At 42.8% G+C, this 16,958-nt stretch overlaps 1 protein-coding gene across 1 annotated transcript in view; it reads right to left on the bottom strand.

The window, feature by feature from the left end:
• The window catches only part of REV3L (REV3 like, DNA directed polymerase zeta catalytic subunit), a 64,146-nt gene that overhangs the window by 7,720 nt on the left and 39,468 nt on the right, over positions 1 to 16,958 (bottom strand). Inside the window, exons 19-27 of the mRNA XM_082216765.1 lie at positions 14,334 to 14,449; positions 11,428 to 11,546; positions 9,875 to 9,990; positions 8,498 to 8,639; positions 7,684 to 7,928; positions 5,662 to 5,770; positions 4,328 to 4,534; positions 3,048 to 3,157; positions 1,217 to 1,331 (exon numbers count right to left, since the gene is read on the bottom strand). Coding sequence (XP_082072891.1) covers positions 1,217 to 1,331; positions 3,048 to 3,157; positions 4,328 to 4,534; positions 5,662 to 5,770; positions 7,684 to 7,928; positions 8,498 to 8,639; positions 9,875 to 9,990; positions 11,428 to 11,546; positions 14,334 to 14,449 — 1,279 coding nt within the window. The remainder of the gene's footprint in view (positions 1 to 1,216; positions 1,332 to 3,047; positions 3,158 to 4,327; positions 4,535 to 5,661; positions 5,771 to 7,683; positions 7,929 to 8,497; positions 8,640 to 9,874; positions 9,991 to 11,427; positions 11,547 to 14,333; positions 14,450 to 16,958) is intronic.

Here is a 16,958-nt window from a genome sequence, read left to right as displayed (position 1 = left end):
ACTTGGATGCACTGAAAGAGTTTCTGTTAACCATAAAATATTATCAAGCATATTTACATTTAGAGCAGATTGATTTCTGAATTTGAAAAAGGTTTCATTTTTCGTAAATTGGGAAAAAATTAGGCTGGATGTTTGTTAATCTCTAAATGTACATCTTTGTCCTTATTCAATTAATGTACAAACATCTTATGTTATGATTCAATCAACCTGATCACTGTGCTAGACAGAACTGCAAATGTATTCATAATACCACCAGACATGGACAGAAGTGTAATGCAGAACATTCTCTGACCCCTTGGGTACTGTGGAGTTCAAAAACCATTTACCATGCAATTTTGTTTTATTATTTTGTCAAGTTTTTCTGACAAAATATTTGCTCCCTGCTCACAATAGTAAAAAAGGAGAAAGGCGGGCCTTGCCGTCAGGCATAAAGACGACAAAGGGAAGTGTAGCAGAAGGAAAAGACAGAGAAGGAAAATCAGTTTGACAACAAAAGAAAGTGATGGATTGTAAAATAGGCATTTAAATCCAATTGAGGGAAGTCTGATCTTTCCTTGCAGATTTAAACCACCTATTCCATGATACTGCCATCTCGCCTTCATTACTGACTTTTTGGGCAGGTTCCAAGAAACCCCAGAGCTGGACTCTTAATATTAGTACCCTCTCACAAATCCCTTCTGGAGAGGAAAATGGGAGATTTTTGTTCTGGGTTTGATGTCCTGCAGCAAAGCAGAACAGCTGTGTGATGAAGGTCACTAAGGACCCTGTCATTTCTCCGCATGTCAATGAGGTTGGTGGCAATGAATCAATGAACAGCAACAGTGGAAAAGCCTCAGTCAAAGCATGATAAGTTCAGTGCAATTTCTGTGCAAAATTGCATTCATTTGTAGGGGGAGTGTGCGCACACTCACTGTATTTTTATGTTCACATGTGCCCCCTTTGTGTGGGATAGGCAAAGATGTAGCTTGGCTTTCCTGCAGAAAGCAGGACTGTTGTGCATGCACTGATGCATGGCAAGTTCAATCCTGCTTGGCGTAGGTGCCTTTTTATAGGCAGTCTTTTGTTTTTTTTGGTTTTGTTTCTTTAAGTGGTAAGCTAGCAGCTCTTCCCAAGTTTGCTTTCCCATCCAAATTCCTTCTCCTTTTAATACTTTGTCACTTTCTGGAAAGGTGTCCTGTTAAATGTTGCAGTCAGGTAACACTCAGATTTCTCTTACCTTTTCAAACTTCAGTTTTACTGGTTTGGGGTTGGTAGCTGTTACAGCTTCAGCAATTTCCTGGCCAATCTTAAAAGACTGTTCCTTGGTAGCTCCTTTCAGTAGTACAAACATGCTGAAATAAGATAAGGGAAATTAAGAAATGACTACAGTCATAAAGGTAAAGGTAAAGGTACCCCTGCCCAAACGGGCCAGTCTTGCCAGACTCTGGGGTTTGTGCGCCCATCTCACATTTATTGGCCGGGGGGCCAGCGCTGTCCGGAGACACTTCCGGGTCACGTGGCCAGCGTGACAACGCTGCTCTGGCGAGCCAGAGCCGCACACGGAACGCCGTTTACCTTCCCGCTGGTAAGCGGTACCTATTTATCTACTTGCCCCCGGGGGTGCTTTCGAACTGCTAGGTTGGCAGGCGCTGGGACCGAGCAGCGGGAGCGCACCCCGCCGCGGGGATTCGAACCGCCGACCTTTCGATCGGCAAGCCCTAGGCGCTGAGGCTTTAGCCCACAGCGCCACCCGCGTCCCGACTACAGTCATACCTTGGGTTAAATATGCTTCAGGTCGAGAGCTTTCAGGTTGCGCTCTGCGGCGACCCAGAAGTAACGGAATGCGTTACTTCCAGGTTTCGCCACTCATGCATGCGCAGACTGTCAAAATGCCGTCACGCGCATACGCGGAAGCGGTGAATCGCGACTCGCGGGTTACGTTTGCTTCAGGATGCGAATGGGGATCTGGAACGGATCCCGTTCGTATCTAGAGGTACCACTGTATTTAGCTTCCCCACTCTAAAAATATTCCAAAAGTATGGCAACTTTTTTCTCTCTCCTTGTGACTAAAAACAGAAAATGAACAGGTAAGCAGTTGATATTTGTTATTTATTAAATCGGTATAGTGCTCTTCATCCATAGATCTCAGGGCAGTTCACAACATAAACATCCAAGATAAATACACAAAAGAGATATATCTGAAGTTTGTAATGGAGTGGATGTGGGATGGTGAAATGAAACTTAATCCTAGTAGAACAGAAGTCATCTTAGTCACGTTATATGGGGGGCTACCTCTGAAGATGGTTCACAAACTTAAGCTGGTGCAGAATTCAGCGGCCAGGTTGCTCACCAGGACAAGAGCTTGTAACGCCAATCCTGGCCTGGCTGCACAACTCAAAGGGCTGGTTTTGGCTTATAAAGCCTTAAATGGCTCAGGACTACAATACCTCAAGGACCGCCTTTCCCCATCTGAGCAGACCTAGACTCTCCGATCATCATCTGAAGCTCCTCTTCATCTGAGACGCCCAGAGGGTGACAACACAAATGGATCTTTTCTGTAGCGGCTCCCTGTTTATGGAATATTCTCTCCAGGGAAGCTTGCCTGGTGCCTTCGTTACCTATCTTTAGGCACCAGGCAAAAACATTCCCTAATTAAACAATTATGGCCTTTTGAACTGTGTTTGGGATATTGTTTTTGTTTGTTATTATGTTATATATTTTTGTGTTTTCATATTGTAAACCGCTCTGTGGTCCTTGGATGAAGGGCGGTATAAAAATGTAATTTAAAAAAGTGTGTGCATGAAATAACCTTAGAATTGCTGTTGTTCAGGCTTTCTTTCCTCAAACACTTCTGTTGCAGGAAAAACACATTTTCCTTGCATTCAAAATATATAATTTTGTTCCTGAGAAAACAAATGTTTCTTCCAGCTATTGTGCGTATTAAATTCCTACTCTGGTTTAAAGGTTGCATATTACAAATCTACTAATTTCTGGTAAAGGAAGGAAAGGCAGTCAATGACATATTACTGGTTGGAAAGTCTCCCAAACAAAAGAATAGTTTTAATTACCTATCTGTGTCTCCATATACAACCCGTGCTCCCCATTTTTTTGTTTCGTTCACCAGTTTTATTGCTCGTTCCAAGGTTTCTCGGGCTTTGTGCACAATGCTATCACCAATCTGCAAAATATAAAGACAAACCTTGATAAAATCTTTCTTGTGGACAGATCATGCATATATAATTGTTTTAGGTTCCCTGGTCACAATTCAGAAATTTCTGTAACTCATTCTATAAACCCTGTAGAAAGTTTGATCTTTTTCATTAACAGCAGCCCACTTCTTCTCCATAAGACAAAAGTTTCAAAAGCAATTTGTGCTGAAGTTTACAGAAGGCATGTGCGTGTTAACTTTAAAAATAAGAAAAGTCACTCTCTTGACTGTGTCCAAATAGCTCTTGTGGATTGATGCATTCATCAAGAGGAAATAGCAACTGCAAGTAGTAAGCATGCATATAGATATTTCAAGGGCTTAGGCCCAGGAGTTGCATGGGAGCAATGTTCCCTTGTCCAATTTCTACCAATATTGCCTGCTCCTTCCTGCTCCCAGCCTGCCTTTTCACATTGTGCAGGACAGTCTCCTCAGTCTTCCAGAGTAGTTTTCAAGTGGGCACAAGAGAGGAGCAGCAGGAAAGCCTTGTGGCATGAGTGGTCTTATGCTTGTGTAACTCTGGATCCAACCCAAGGTGTTTATAAATCTTTAATTGCATGTCCTCCTCAGGACCCTTTGAAGTCATTGTTCCTATTTTACAATCAGAGAACTGAGGTTAAGAATCAGCTTTTGCCTTAATGTAGGCATTATTATAGTGAAGAAGACTGGGAGCATTGGTTCCCAGTACGTTTCCGAGCACAATTCAAAGTGTTGGTGCTGACCTTTAAAGCCCCAAACGGCCTCGGTTCCCGTATACCTGAAGGAGCGTCTCCACCCCCATCATTCAGCCCGGACACTGAGGTCCAGCGCCGAGGCCCTTCTGGCGGTTCCCTCATTGCGAGAAGTGAGGTTACAGGGAACCAGGCAGAGAGCCTTCTCGGTAGTAGCGCCTGCCCTGTGGAACGCCTTCCCTTCAGATGTGAAGGAAGTAAGTAGCTATCTTATCTTTAAAAGACATCTGATGGCAGCCCTGTTTAGGGAAGTTTTTAATATTTAATGCTGTATTGTTTTTAACACTCGATTGGAAGCCACCCAGAGTGGCTGGGGAAACTCAGCCAGATGGGCGGGGTATAAATAATAAATTATTATTATTATTGTTTTCTTGTCCCTGAAATATATTTACACTTTACTTTCATCACTTACCTCTACACATGGCATCCTTCCAGAAAAATTAGCAGAAGTATAACCAAATGTGACATTTGCTATGAGCTTAAGGCCAAGCTGACGTGCGTCAAGCATTCGAGTGATGGCTTTGTCATTTTTATAAGCTTTCATTGATTGCTTCACCATGATTCTAGTCTTCAGAATTTCTTCTAACATTTTTGGCAATATACCTTTTCTTACTGAAGGCTGCACAAAAACAACATTAAGAATTAACATTTAATAATAAAAATATATGTTTAGCACCAACATTAATTCTGTTTATTGTAGGGTGGTTTACAGTAGACCACTGTTAGGTCAAATGTTTGTAATGCTGCTTATCAGATAATTTTTACACTACTGGTAACCAGGTACCGTATTTTTTGCTCTGTAAGACGCACCAGACCACAAGACGCACCTAGTTTTTGGAGGAGGAAAACAAGAAAAAAAAATTCTGTATCTCAGAAGGCAGAAGAGCAAGAGGGATTGCTGTGCAGTGAAGGCAGCAATCCCTCTTGCTGTTCTGGCTTCTGGGATTGATGCGCAGCCTGCATTCGCTCCATAAGACGCACACACATTTCCCCTTACTTTTAGGAGGGAAAAAGTGAGTCTTATAGAGCAAAAAATACGGTAATTTTTCCCTCTGGGAGTTAAGGTGGAGTATGAGTTCTCTCCCCCCCCCCCATCCCCAGTGGGCCAGAGCTTTGTCTGCCCCCCCTTTCATGCAACAACTTTGACAGCTGAGTCAGAGCCACCCACCTGTCAATCATCTGATCAAGTGACTGGTAGGTGGCCAGTCCCACCCACTTGTCAAAGTTGATCTGTGGGGTGGTGTTCATAGCAGGGAATGTGTGCTGACAAAGCAAGCACCAAACAGTATCAAACTCTCTGCTCATCTGCTGAATAGTGGGTTAAATCCTGCTGCTTAACCTGCAGGTGCCTGTTCCCAGAAACAGCCAAACTGAGCAGGATGTAAACTCCCTGCATCAGCTAACAAATATGGGTTAAATCCTGCTTTGGTTGTGCATGCAGAACTGGGCAGGGAGGAGGAGCATACCTAAAGCAGAATGGAATCCTGCCATTTCACCCATCACCTGATATTATGTGCACATTGGAATGATGTCAGCTGATTGACAGGTGGGTATGGCTTTGGTGAAATGGCCTTGCTGGCATGTGGGCTGGTTCCCCATTCCTACTGTAGATACTGCCTCCTGTTTATTAATATGCTTAACATATTTACATTTCATGCTTCAGTGTCTTTTTTCTTCCAGAAAGCAAGATAGAAGTAGAAATAACAAGTTAAACATAAAATGTCAACAAGAAGAATAAAGCATTACCTTAACAAAAGCAATTCCACTGGGTGACACTGTGATGTCATGACGAAGTTGATATAGCAAATCAGGAGATACTCTCAGAGAAGTGCAGCCAAACTTAAATTCATCGTATCTGGAAAATAAGACAAAGTGTACTGAACCCTCAAGTAACATCACAGACTAACTGCTATTCATAGATGAGATTTATCCCATGCTACACACTATTTAGTGCTATGGCAGCATAAATACAGTACCTGTTTTAATTTTACATCAGATTTGTATCTCTTAGTCTCTCTCATGCTCTAGCCTTCTCTTTGTAATCCAGCAAGCTCTCCTTATGTTCTTATCAGCAAATAATTTACAATTTAAAGATCAATATTAACAAAATATTTCCTTAGAGATAATCATACTGGAGTGTGCCCACCTTCCAACATCACTGAGTCCTTGTATCATCTGCAATATATATATTTGAAACACACCTTTTCCTCCCATATTTCATCTACTTATTCCTTGGTATGCATGTGTGGAAGACTGAATCCACCCACCCACACGCAGTCAGAGTTACACACTTGTTTTGATGCACTTCTAAAATTGTATATTTCAAAAATGCTGTTCACAAGTTCTGTCTCTGCAGCCAAGAAGTAGATTAATAGAATTACAAAAATCCCAGACGATGACTTCTTTTTTAACAAGAAAAACAACTTCCTGGCTGCATGGTTTGAGAAGTGGTGGGCTAAATATATTCCATTTGATCTTTCAAGTACAGTGGTGCCTCGCAAGACGAAATTAATTCGTTCCGCAAGTCTCTTCGTCTTGCGTTTTTTTTGTCTTGCGATGCACGGTTTCCCATAGGAATGCATTGAAAATCAATGCATTCCTAGGGAAACCGCCTTCAGACCAGGTCTGGACCTCTTCTGAAGGCTGGGGGGGGGGGACAAGGGCTTTTCTTCCCACCCCCAGCATTTTAAAAAACCCCGGGACAGCGGAGGACTTCTCTGCTGTCCGGGCGATCTTAAAATGCTGGTGGGCGGCATTTTAAAATCGCCCTGGGACAGCGGACTTCTCCGCTGTCCAGGGCGATTTAAAAGCCCCTGGGAAGGCAGGCAGGGGGGAGCAAAGACTTTCGCCCCCCGCCCGCCTTCAGAAGGTGTTCCCTCCCCCCCCCGCCCGGCTTCGGAGCACCGTTCCGAAGCCAGGCGGCGGCGGGAGGTGTTCCCTCCCCCCCGCCCGGCTTCAGAGCACCGTTCCGAAGCCGGGGGGCGGCGGGAGGTGTTCCCTCCCCCCCGCCCGGCTTCAGAGCACCGTTCCGAAGCCCGGCGGCGGCGGTAGGTGTTCCCTCCCCCCGCCTGGCTTCGGAGCACCGTTCCGAAGCGGGGGGGCGGCCGGAGGTGTTCCCTCCCCCCCCGGCTTTGGAGCACCGTTCCGAAGCCGGGGGGCGGCGGTAGGTGTTCCCTCCCCCCGCCTGGCTTCGGAGCACCGTTCCGAAGCCGGGCGGCGGCGGTAGGTGTTCCCTCCCCCCGCCTGGCTTCGGAGCACCGTTCCGAAGCGGGGGGGCGGCCGGAGGTGTTCCCTCCCCCCCCGGCTTTGGAGCACCGTTCCGAAGCCGGGGGGCGGCGGTAGGTGTTCCCTCCCCCCGCCTGGCTTCGGAGCACCGTTCCGAAGCCGGGCGGCGGCGGGAGGTGTTCCCTCCCCCCCGCCCGGCTTCGGAGCACCGGGAGAAGCGATCTCTCCACAGCCCCTTGCTTCAAAAGAGGTCCGGGGGCAGCGGGAAGCGCTTCCCGCTGTCCCCGGACCTGGGGCTGCGGGGAGAAGATCGCTTCTCCCCGCCGCCCCTTGCTTCAAAAGAGAAGACCCGCTGTCCCCGGAGCAAGCTTCATTTTGCGAAGCAAGCCCATAGGGAAATTCGTCTTGCGAGGCAACTCGAAAACGAAAAAACCTTTCGTTTTGCGAGTTTTTCGTCTCGCGAGGCGTTCGTCTTGCGGGGTACCACTGTACTTATTAAGTAGCAGAGAAAATGCATCTAGATTTTAAATATTTAATACTTACTTTCCCAAGTTCTCAATATGTCCCAAGCATGTGGAATAACAGTAGTTGTATGCTATCACAATAGATGGATATAAAGATTGAAAATCTAGTACAAGGACAGCATTACTGTAGAATCGGGATTCTGGCTCCATTATTAAAGGAATACACTGAGGGGCTCTCATTTGAGCTCGTTGCTGGACACTCGGTGTAACAGCAATGTAATTCATTGGTTTGGCAATACGTAACATCATTGACTCCACACGATACTACAAAAGAAAAACATTAATTACTGATACTTTTGAATGTTCATGTATTCTTAAAATATATTCCTGTGGTGTGGGAACTAACGGACAAAATAAGTGGACTTTGTGAGCCTTTATGGTGGTTAAGAGACATTACAAGTCTGGAAGGTCAAAACACCCACTGTCTACTACTTCACAGAAGATTTCACCTCTTTTCTATATTCAAATGTATACCTTGTTAACTGCCAGTCTTGTTTAGATACCCACTGGAGCACAGAAACTGCTTATATTGACCTGTATGTTTAAATTAGAATTGATGGAGTATTCTTACTGTTAATGTCTGCTGGCAATATTTTCATCCTCTTTTCTCTTTCTTATATTTGCAAATAAAAATTCTATTTTAAAAAAAAAATACTGATCTAGTACGGCTATACACTTAATATTATTTTCCTAATAAGCAGCAAGGCCAGTGGCAATTGGATTTTTAATGTCTTTTAGAAATGACCCCTTGTTTGTGAAAACTTCCAAGGTTCAAAACGTGAGAAAAATTCTGAGGTCCTCACAACTTCTCAAAAATATTAAGGACAGCTTACCTGCGATCCTCTTGTTAATACATGCAAGAACTGAATTCCAAAAAGCCTTGCCATTTCACTTGTTCTGCCAATTAAGTCCACTTGTTCTAACAGCTGGAGATTTCCACGGACACGGCTTGTGTAATAATCAATCATTTTCCAGCTTTAAAATCAAATAATAAACGTACAAAAATCTTAAACGTCTTAAAGGATGCTCTAGGGGGGAAAAAACTTTCAAGGCAGTAATCAACAGTTTGCAGCTCTAATAAACTGATGTGCAGCCCTACTAGTTCTCTTGGAGGCTTTTAACATAAGGTTAAGGTTAAGTCCAGTAATAGTCAACCATGGTATCCTTCTGGACCACCTGAATGGGTTGTTCCTTGGTTTATTTTTTGTTCTTTCTGTTGCATCATATCCAGAATGTGGTGCTCGGGGACTACTGTTCCACACCACGGCCTTGTCCTCTATGTTACTTAATATATAAATGAAGCTGCTGGGAAGGGCAATTCAGAGCTTTGAAATAAGGTGCCACAGATTTTATACCTTAAAATTAGAAGTGGAGTGACTTACTATGCCACTCGTTATTAATTTGATGCATTATGAAAACAATGCACTAAGTCACTTCTAAAGTAGCATGACTACTTTTTTCTCAATTAGATTTGCTTTTTCTTAGCTTCAATAATTTCAAGGTCATTCTTATCACTGGTGCATGAATTCAGTTATCCTAGCTATTAAGGGATAGCAATTTGTTATTTATTGCTTGAATAAACTGGAAGGAAAACTGCACCATGAAGGTCTGTTACACTTGAGATATACAACAATGGTAAAGTCTACTTAACATACTGCATTTACAGCACAGTTGCCACTCCTGTGATCAGCAACCATGTTACATAACTACTTATGTCTGATATTCAGCAATATACAGTATATCTTTGAAAATATCAGTGCTTCGCCCATGAGCACCACATCTTCACTAGGTCTGTTGAAGTAGCCACTTGATCCACCTCCAGTGGTACCTGGTCATGCAGGAGTGGTATGCAAACTTGACTAAGTCAAAGGTAGCCAACGCGATGGCCTCCAGAGTATGTTGGGCTACAACTTCTGTCATCCATGACCATAGGCTATGATGGCTGGGATTGATGGGAACTGTAGTCCTAAATCATCTCGAAGGCACCACATTGGTCAGTGCTGCCTTAACTGATCAAATGATATGGGTAGAAAGTTGAATTGTGCACTATGGATTGGCAGCACATTTGTTATTCTTCTGTCAGGAGCCAACTTTGTTTTATTTTTTCCTTGCTAATCAAGTTTTCATTTGGTTTGAAAACTTTATATACAACAGATCAGTCTTTGATTCAGGAAGCATACTTTAAAATACTCGTAAGAACTGGTACTTACCGATAGATGTCTGTCTTGTCAAACCAGTCAGACAGAACGCGAGGGGTAAACAGTGGAAAGCGCTGATGAAGTATATGAAAGCCCACATTTTCAAAAGTATAGTTAGTTAGAGTCACCTAAAATAAGAGAAGACTTGTATGATCATATGCCTATATAATTTGTCCTGGTAAGGTGGAGTGGAAGAGTAAGAATTACAGGGTATGTTTAAAAATGCTCACAACTTTTACTGGTTATAGCTTACACAGAGTTTGGCATGACATAGCACAGAACAAGGATTCAGGTTCAAGACAACCACTCAGCTCGAATACTTGGAAACTATCAATGGATAGAAGGCAAGCTCAGGCCCACCTATGTATAGACTGGTATTATGAGCTATCACTGGCAACCACCCTGGGTGTGTTGCAGGCTTGCTAGCCCGTGAGCTGGGTTTGGCTCTGAAGTGACCCCAAGATCCATTATGAGGGTCCTGCAATGGGGAGGCAGCCCCTGCTACGTATCTGACTGTCTTCAAGCTCTGCCACACAGTTGTGATGAAACTACAGGGCAATTTAATTGAATCACCATTGAAGAACATTGCTGTGGGGAAGGCACTACCTTTGTAACTGCTAAGCCAGTTGTGACTATGAGTAAAATTAACCAGCAACTTAATCAATTGTAAGGTGAAGTGTGCTATAAGACAAGAATGGAAGTTGACAGCACTGTTGAGGCCCAGGCCAGGCCAACTTTTCATAACCCAGGAATGGACCAGAAGGGAAGGGAGGGTTCCCCCTCTGGTTCACACCATGATCTGCCCCCAGGAAGTCAACAGGTGCAACCACTGCTGGTGGGGCTCAGCCTGCAGCGGGTGTGTGTGGGGGGGAGCGCAGATCATCACCTGAACATGCAAAAGGAAGTTCAAACACCCATAAAGTAGACAATTAGAGGGACTAAGGGGGGAAACAATGGGTTTCTCACCAAGAATTAGAAATGTCTTACGGCCATGCTTTTCTCATTACAAATCATTACATTACAAATTCATTACATAATTTGCAGCAAAAACAAAGAGACCTATGCCAAGTCAATTGTGGCATAAATCATCAAAGACCAGAGATCATTTTATCAGATGCTCCTTTCTGTATCTGATGATAACGGCTCTGGCCCCTGAAAACATACACAATTCATTTGTTAGCCTTTCAGGTGTCATAGGACTCTTTGATTTGTCAACACAGTTGTTACCAGTTATGACAGAAAGTATAATTAATAATATCAGCAAGTGTAATAACCAAGGAATTAGACCAGTAGGCAGCCAGTGCTGAAATGCAACTTGGCCTTTGAACAGAGAATAGGTTATGTGAGTGGAATATGCTATAGAGTAAAACATCAGCTCAGCAAAATAATGGAAGACTATGATTATAACTACATTTCCATGGATTTCATATTTCCTGTACTGATAACAAGCATATGGGAAGAAGGAGATACAAATTTGCAAACTCCAAGACAAGAAAATGGTTTATTATTTTGAAAATATGGCATTTATTTCAAAGTAGGTTATTTATGATTTTGCCAGAGTTTACCTCATTTCTCATAATTCTCCAGATATTCAGCATAACCCTTCCAACAATGTTTATTTCACTCATTGTATCAGACCCATATTCATCTTGATCTGAAGTAAATCTGTTTTCTTTTTTATCATCTAAATCATTAAAAGAGAATATTTCAGCAACTCAAATCAACTTTAGTACAAATACAATGAAATATTTATCAGAAGGAAGAGCCATCTTCTGAACCTACAAACTAGAGCAGTGGTGGTCAATCTTTCTGGCAAGAATAACACAAAAAAGGCCAAAATACTGCCACTAGATAGTATGTTACAGCAAATATGAAAATCTTTGTGGTTTGTTGTGGGTTTTCTTTTTATTCTACTTAGGAATGCAGGTCTGATTTTATAATGGAATCTGGTTTGCAGACTCTCCCAATTTCTGCTCACACATGTTAAAGTCACCTGTAGCATCTGTAGTGCATATCCGTAATCCATGCACTAGAAGAACCAGAAATGTTCATTATTTTGTGTTTTTAAAATCTTTGCCCTTACAATTTACCATATTTTTCTGTGTATAACACGACCCCATGTATAAGACGACCCCTATTTTTGGGAGCCCTCAACAGTTGTTTAGCTTCTTTTGTAAGTTCGCTGAGCTGTTGAGCAGCTTTTTGACGATCCCCTGCTCTGGCTGACGGGACTGGTGCCGCAATACACCGCATACTGGCACTCACCAAATACTCTTCCTAAGCCTGGAAGAGCAGGTAAGCAGCCTCCTCTCTGACATTTCCCTGTCCCCGCTGTAGCACCAGCCCTTGCTTACTTAGCATATTAACCCTTGTATAAGACGGCCCTCAATTTATCACAAAAAATTCAAAAAAAAGGTCGTCTTATACATGGAAAAATACGGTACTTACTTTTTATCATATTCCAAGGTTTCATCACTCATATAAATTGTCCAGAAGCCACATCCACTGCACTACTCATGGTTTGCATGTCACTTCAAAACATAGCTAACCTTAACCATAGTTAAGTGAAAGCTGGGGCTATGGGCTGAAATTGTGGGCACTTTACTTCTTCCTCATTCCTGCTGCTATGTTGCCAAGAGCAAAGCCATGGTTTGGTTTAATGTTACGGATAAACCTGGGCTTTTTCTCTCCCCCCCCAAAGAAACCACAAGCTAAATGCTAGTCCCTTCACCGCTAGCTTTGTTTGTTTGGAGGGAACAAACCATGAGCCCACAGATGGGCGGGGTTATAAATAATAAATTACATGATGATGATGATGATGATGATGATGATGATGTAAAACTAACCCAGACCATGGCTTAGCTATCAGCAGCAGGAAAAGAGCAAAGTGCCTGTGATTTTGGCCATGTGCACCAGCACACTGTACCCTTTAAATTACAACTGAGCCTAACTATGATTTTAAGTAGTGAGGGGGAACCCTCACATGGGCCTAGTTAGGCCCATCAGGATTACCCATTTGGCCCATGAAGCCACCTTCTACAAGACACAGCCACCTGGCCTACACCTCATATATGATGTCGGGGGGGGGGGAGGGATAAAGTTGCAGCTCCCTGCTGAAAGTGGGGTTTGAAGGTACTGAAGATCAGCTGTTCCAGCAAAGCCCTGTGCCTCTGCAAGCCCTGATTATCATGCTGATGCTTGCAAAGACATAGGGCTTTGTGACTACCAACAACCAGCTAACCATTGGAGCCTGCAAAGTGTGCCTTTACCCATTCTTTCTTAATTCAAATTGTGTGATCAAAGGAAAATGGATTGCCTGATGTCACTGGGACATCAGGTGATTGATAGGTGGGCAGGCAAAGTACGACTCCAACCCATTGGTCGATTCAGTTCCACACCCTAAGTTTAAAGTAGTGTGTGAAGAAGACCACAGTTCTATATGGTTTCCATTATGCAAATTGGTTTATATTTAGTCACTCTTCCTCAGGTTCTTATCCTGTGGACTCTACACAGGATATGGCTCTCCCACTGTTCATTGCAGTGACTCAGGTACTCAAATGCTTCTCCCTTGGCTAGCTGCTTCATCTATTTCTGCTCCCATCTCTTCAAACAAAAGATAAACAACTACTACTCTAATACAGAAAGCTGAAAGAAGGATCCTTGCTAGCTTACTGAACAGAATGCATGGAGTCAAGCTTCCTAGTGAGAGACAGTGAAAAACACTAAAATGGGACAGGAACACCATATTTTTCCATGTATAAGATGCCCCCTATTTTTTTGAACCCCAAATTAAGAAAAATAAAACCCTAAAATAGAAGTGAAAATCTGGATGTTTGGAGGTGGCATGTTGTTGGGGCGACTGCCCTCAAAGTTTCCAGCATTAGGTGCATGCAGTGCACTGTGGTGCAGAAGCAAAGGCAGCGACTGCGGGGAAGCAGGCTCCCAAGCAGGATGCCAAGGAAGAGCCAGGGGAAGGCAGTGGCCACTCTGCGCCAGGCCATGCCGTCAAGCAAACTGAGCTGAGGAAGGTGGTGAGCGGGCTGGGGGCAGGGTGGGAGTTTGAGAGGGGAAGAGGAAAAAAAGGAAAGAAGGGCAGGGAGAGGTAGCTGAGGCAGCTCTCAGCGGCGGCAGTGGCAGCTGCTCTCGATCCCATGGTCAAGCCAGCGGGGGCTTCAGGAGGCAAGCCAGTCACCAGCATGCAGCCGGGGGGGGGGGGGAGAAAGGGGGGCAGCAGCAGGAGGGACCGCCTCAGCCCACCCAAGCCAAAATCCCGGACATATGCTTAAATATTTTAAAAATTCCCCCAGATGGCCATGTTCCATGTACAAGATGACCGCAAATTTTTTACTAATTTTTTTATAGCAAAAAAACTCATCTTATATGGTACTAATGGCTTTACAGCCAGAATAATAGTAGAATAAAACCACGGCTTCTCACTTTAGAATTAGGAACCTTAGAATCATAAACACACCTGGAACACGTGAGACCATTTGGCATAAATCAACACCTAGAGCAGCAGCTCTCTGCAAGAGGTATCCCCAGGAATGCATCTGAACTTCATAGCCCAGCAAAATATCTGGATCATACCTAAAAAGAGAACATACATTTTCTTCATAGAACCATGTGCTCTTTTTTGTTTCAGCAAACCTACTCAGACATGTAATTTTAGCATTTCACGTTAACTAAAAGTATGCTTTTAAAAATTACTCATTTTTTCTATTTTACCATGTTATGTCGTTTGCTTTTAATCTTTGCTTTTACAGGTATTTTTAATGGATGTTTTATACTTTGTTGTAAACTGCTTAGAGGTCATTGTTGTTCTAGTATGCAGTATATAAACTCTGTTAAATAAATAAAATTATAAACTCAACAAATTTATACTGAATTTAATTCCAGCAGTCTAAGATAAACATGAAGAAGTCTTGCTTCAGTAAAGAAGGAAGCACATACCGTGAGAAAACACAATCTACACAAAAAAAGGTACTGAGTATGCAAAAGTCTGCCAAGTGGATGGGGTTAGGGAGAAGAACTGAATACATTTAATTACAAATAACAAAAATTCTGTATTTATCCCCATGTGGATACTTGTACCCAAGTGTAAGCATGAAGTGCCATGTATCCATAGTTTTGTATATCATTCCCTTGGTGCTTTCTCTGGATTAGGTCTAATATGTATATTTTCTAATGACAATTTTGGAAATACAAGCAATTAACCACAAATAACTGGTGGAGAATTCCCTTCTAGTTCCCATGGGGAGGGGGAAAGGCTAGGGTCCAAAGAGCCAGTTTAGGTATGTATAGTGACATGTTGTTACTTTTAAACAGCAGGTCCTTATGCCATGTCATAAGCTCCATGTTTGAAATTCCCGTTGGTTAAAGAACGATGTGTCCCCTGGAAGGCTGCTGTGTGATACATAATTATTTTGAACTTAGCTAGTAAATACTTTGTCTGCTTTAGATGTGATGCAATATGCTGGTTCAAATGCCAGCAACACTCATACAGAGGCTGCATTTGAAAGAGAATTGGTATCTCCATACAAGGGCCGTTTATACTTTTTGTGACTTGTGTGATCGGGGCACTTCGAGAAAGCACTGCAGTAACCATATGAATCATGGTAGCCAGTGCTTTTTTCTTTAAAAAAATGTTTGGGGGTACTCTCATTATCCTACTCATATTGAAATACTGCCCCTCAATGAAGCCAAACTTAGATTCACAAAATGTTTAGGGGTATGCGTACCCCTGCGTATCCCCAGAAAAAAGCACTGAAGGTAGCCATGTAGAAAACCACCACTTGGAAGCTCTGATTCTCACAAGCAATACTTATAGTGAGTTCTCGATGACTTTAATTCAAATAAGAGGAGAAAATATCACCACGTTTGAGGAATCTGTAATGTTTCACATAAGTAGGGAAAAATTATGGCAGAGTTACATTGTCCAGTTGGCAGAGATAATGTGGGATTTAGTTTCACTGAGAGTTTTAATGTTTTGCTTTATATTTTTTTGAGCTGCTTAGAGGCTCTCTTACAATCAAGCAGTATATAAATGTTGTACTATATCAAGATTGCTGCTTGGAGCCCATATGACTGAATGTTTGTCCATACAAAATATTTCCTTCACATAAAAAACTAGACCCAGGTACCACATTACAAGCTCATTGAGAATGAGGCCCAAGTTATATACATCACTGCAGGAATAATGTACACATTTCACCACAAGGCAGGAGCAATTCCTTAGCTCCCTCTGCAAAAGTAACATGCGCTATAGAAAGCTTCATTTGCTATAATTTCATGCTTATCCTTCAAACTGCATTGTCTTATAAAATGATGAGACACAACCAGGTAAATTCTGCACAAGCAGCAAGGCTCTATTTACAGAAAAAGCCTAGATAATATACTTCAGAAGCAGCCTCCAACATTGCACTAGAAGCTGCTGCCATGTAATACTGCTGCTCTTTGAATTATGGTAAGTATCTAAAAATGATATTCCATAAAACTTTGCTTAACACATCAGCTTTCTATGCCTCCTTGTGAGCAGAGGTGAGACACTCTGGACATTGGAACTACGTGATGTGCATATGTTACTCTTGCTCAGTATTTTAATGAAGAGTGACTTTCCTTTTGACTTTTTCAGCACTCTGAGCCTAAACCATGTAGCTTCCCAGCCAAAATCTTATGATTGATAGACTGAGGAATGCCTTTAGTTTAGTTGTTACATACTGGTAAGGATGGCAACCTGATTTCTTTGATGGTTTTCTAATCTGTTATGGCTCAGGCCAACCCACCCACTATTCACAGTATAGGCTTTGTACCCAAGTAATGAATTGGGATGGGCAGCAGAACGGTGGCCTCCTTAGCCTGTCCACTGTTGCCACCATTCTTCTGGCTGGCTACTGCTGTTGTCTGAAACTTCAGCAGAGCTGCTACAACTTTGCTGTTATAGTGGTCCTAAAGGGCTCTCTAGGTCATCTATATCTCCATCTGCAGAAGGGTTCTTCCTCAAGAGTGGGCATTGTGGACGCTTTTTTAAAGTTTCAGAGTTTACTGCTAAAAAACTTTAAACAGTATTTGCTGCCATAAAGTGGCAGCAATGCAGACA

Source organism: Podarcis vaucheri (genome assembly GCF_965113315.1).
Source record: "Podarcis vaucheri genome assembly, chromosome: 3".
In the NCBI taxonomy this organism is placed as follows: domain Eukaryota; kingdom Metazoa; phylum Chordata; class Lepidosauria; order Squamata; family Lacertidae; genus Podarcis; species Podarcis vaucheri.
This window is presented reverse-complemented; position numbering and strand designations above follow the sequence as displayed.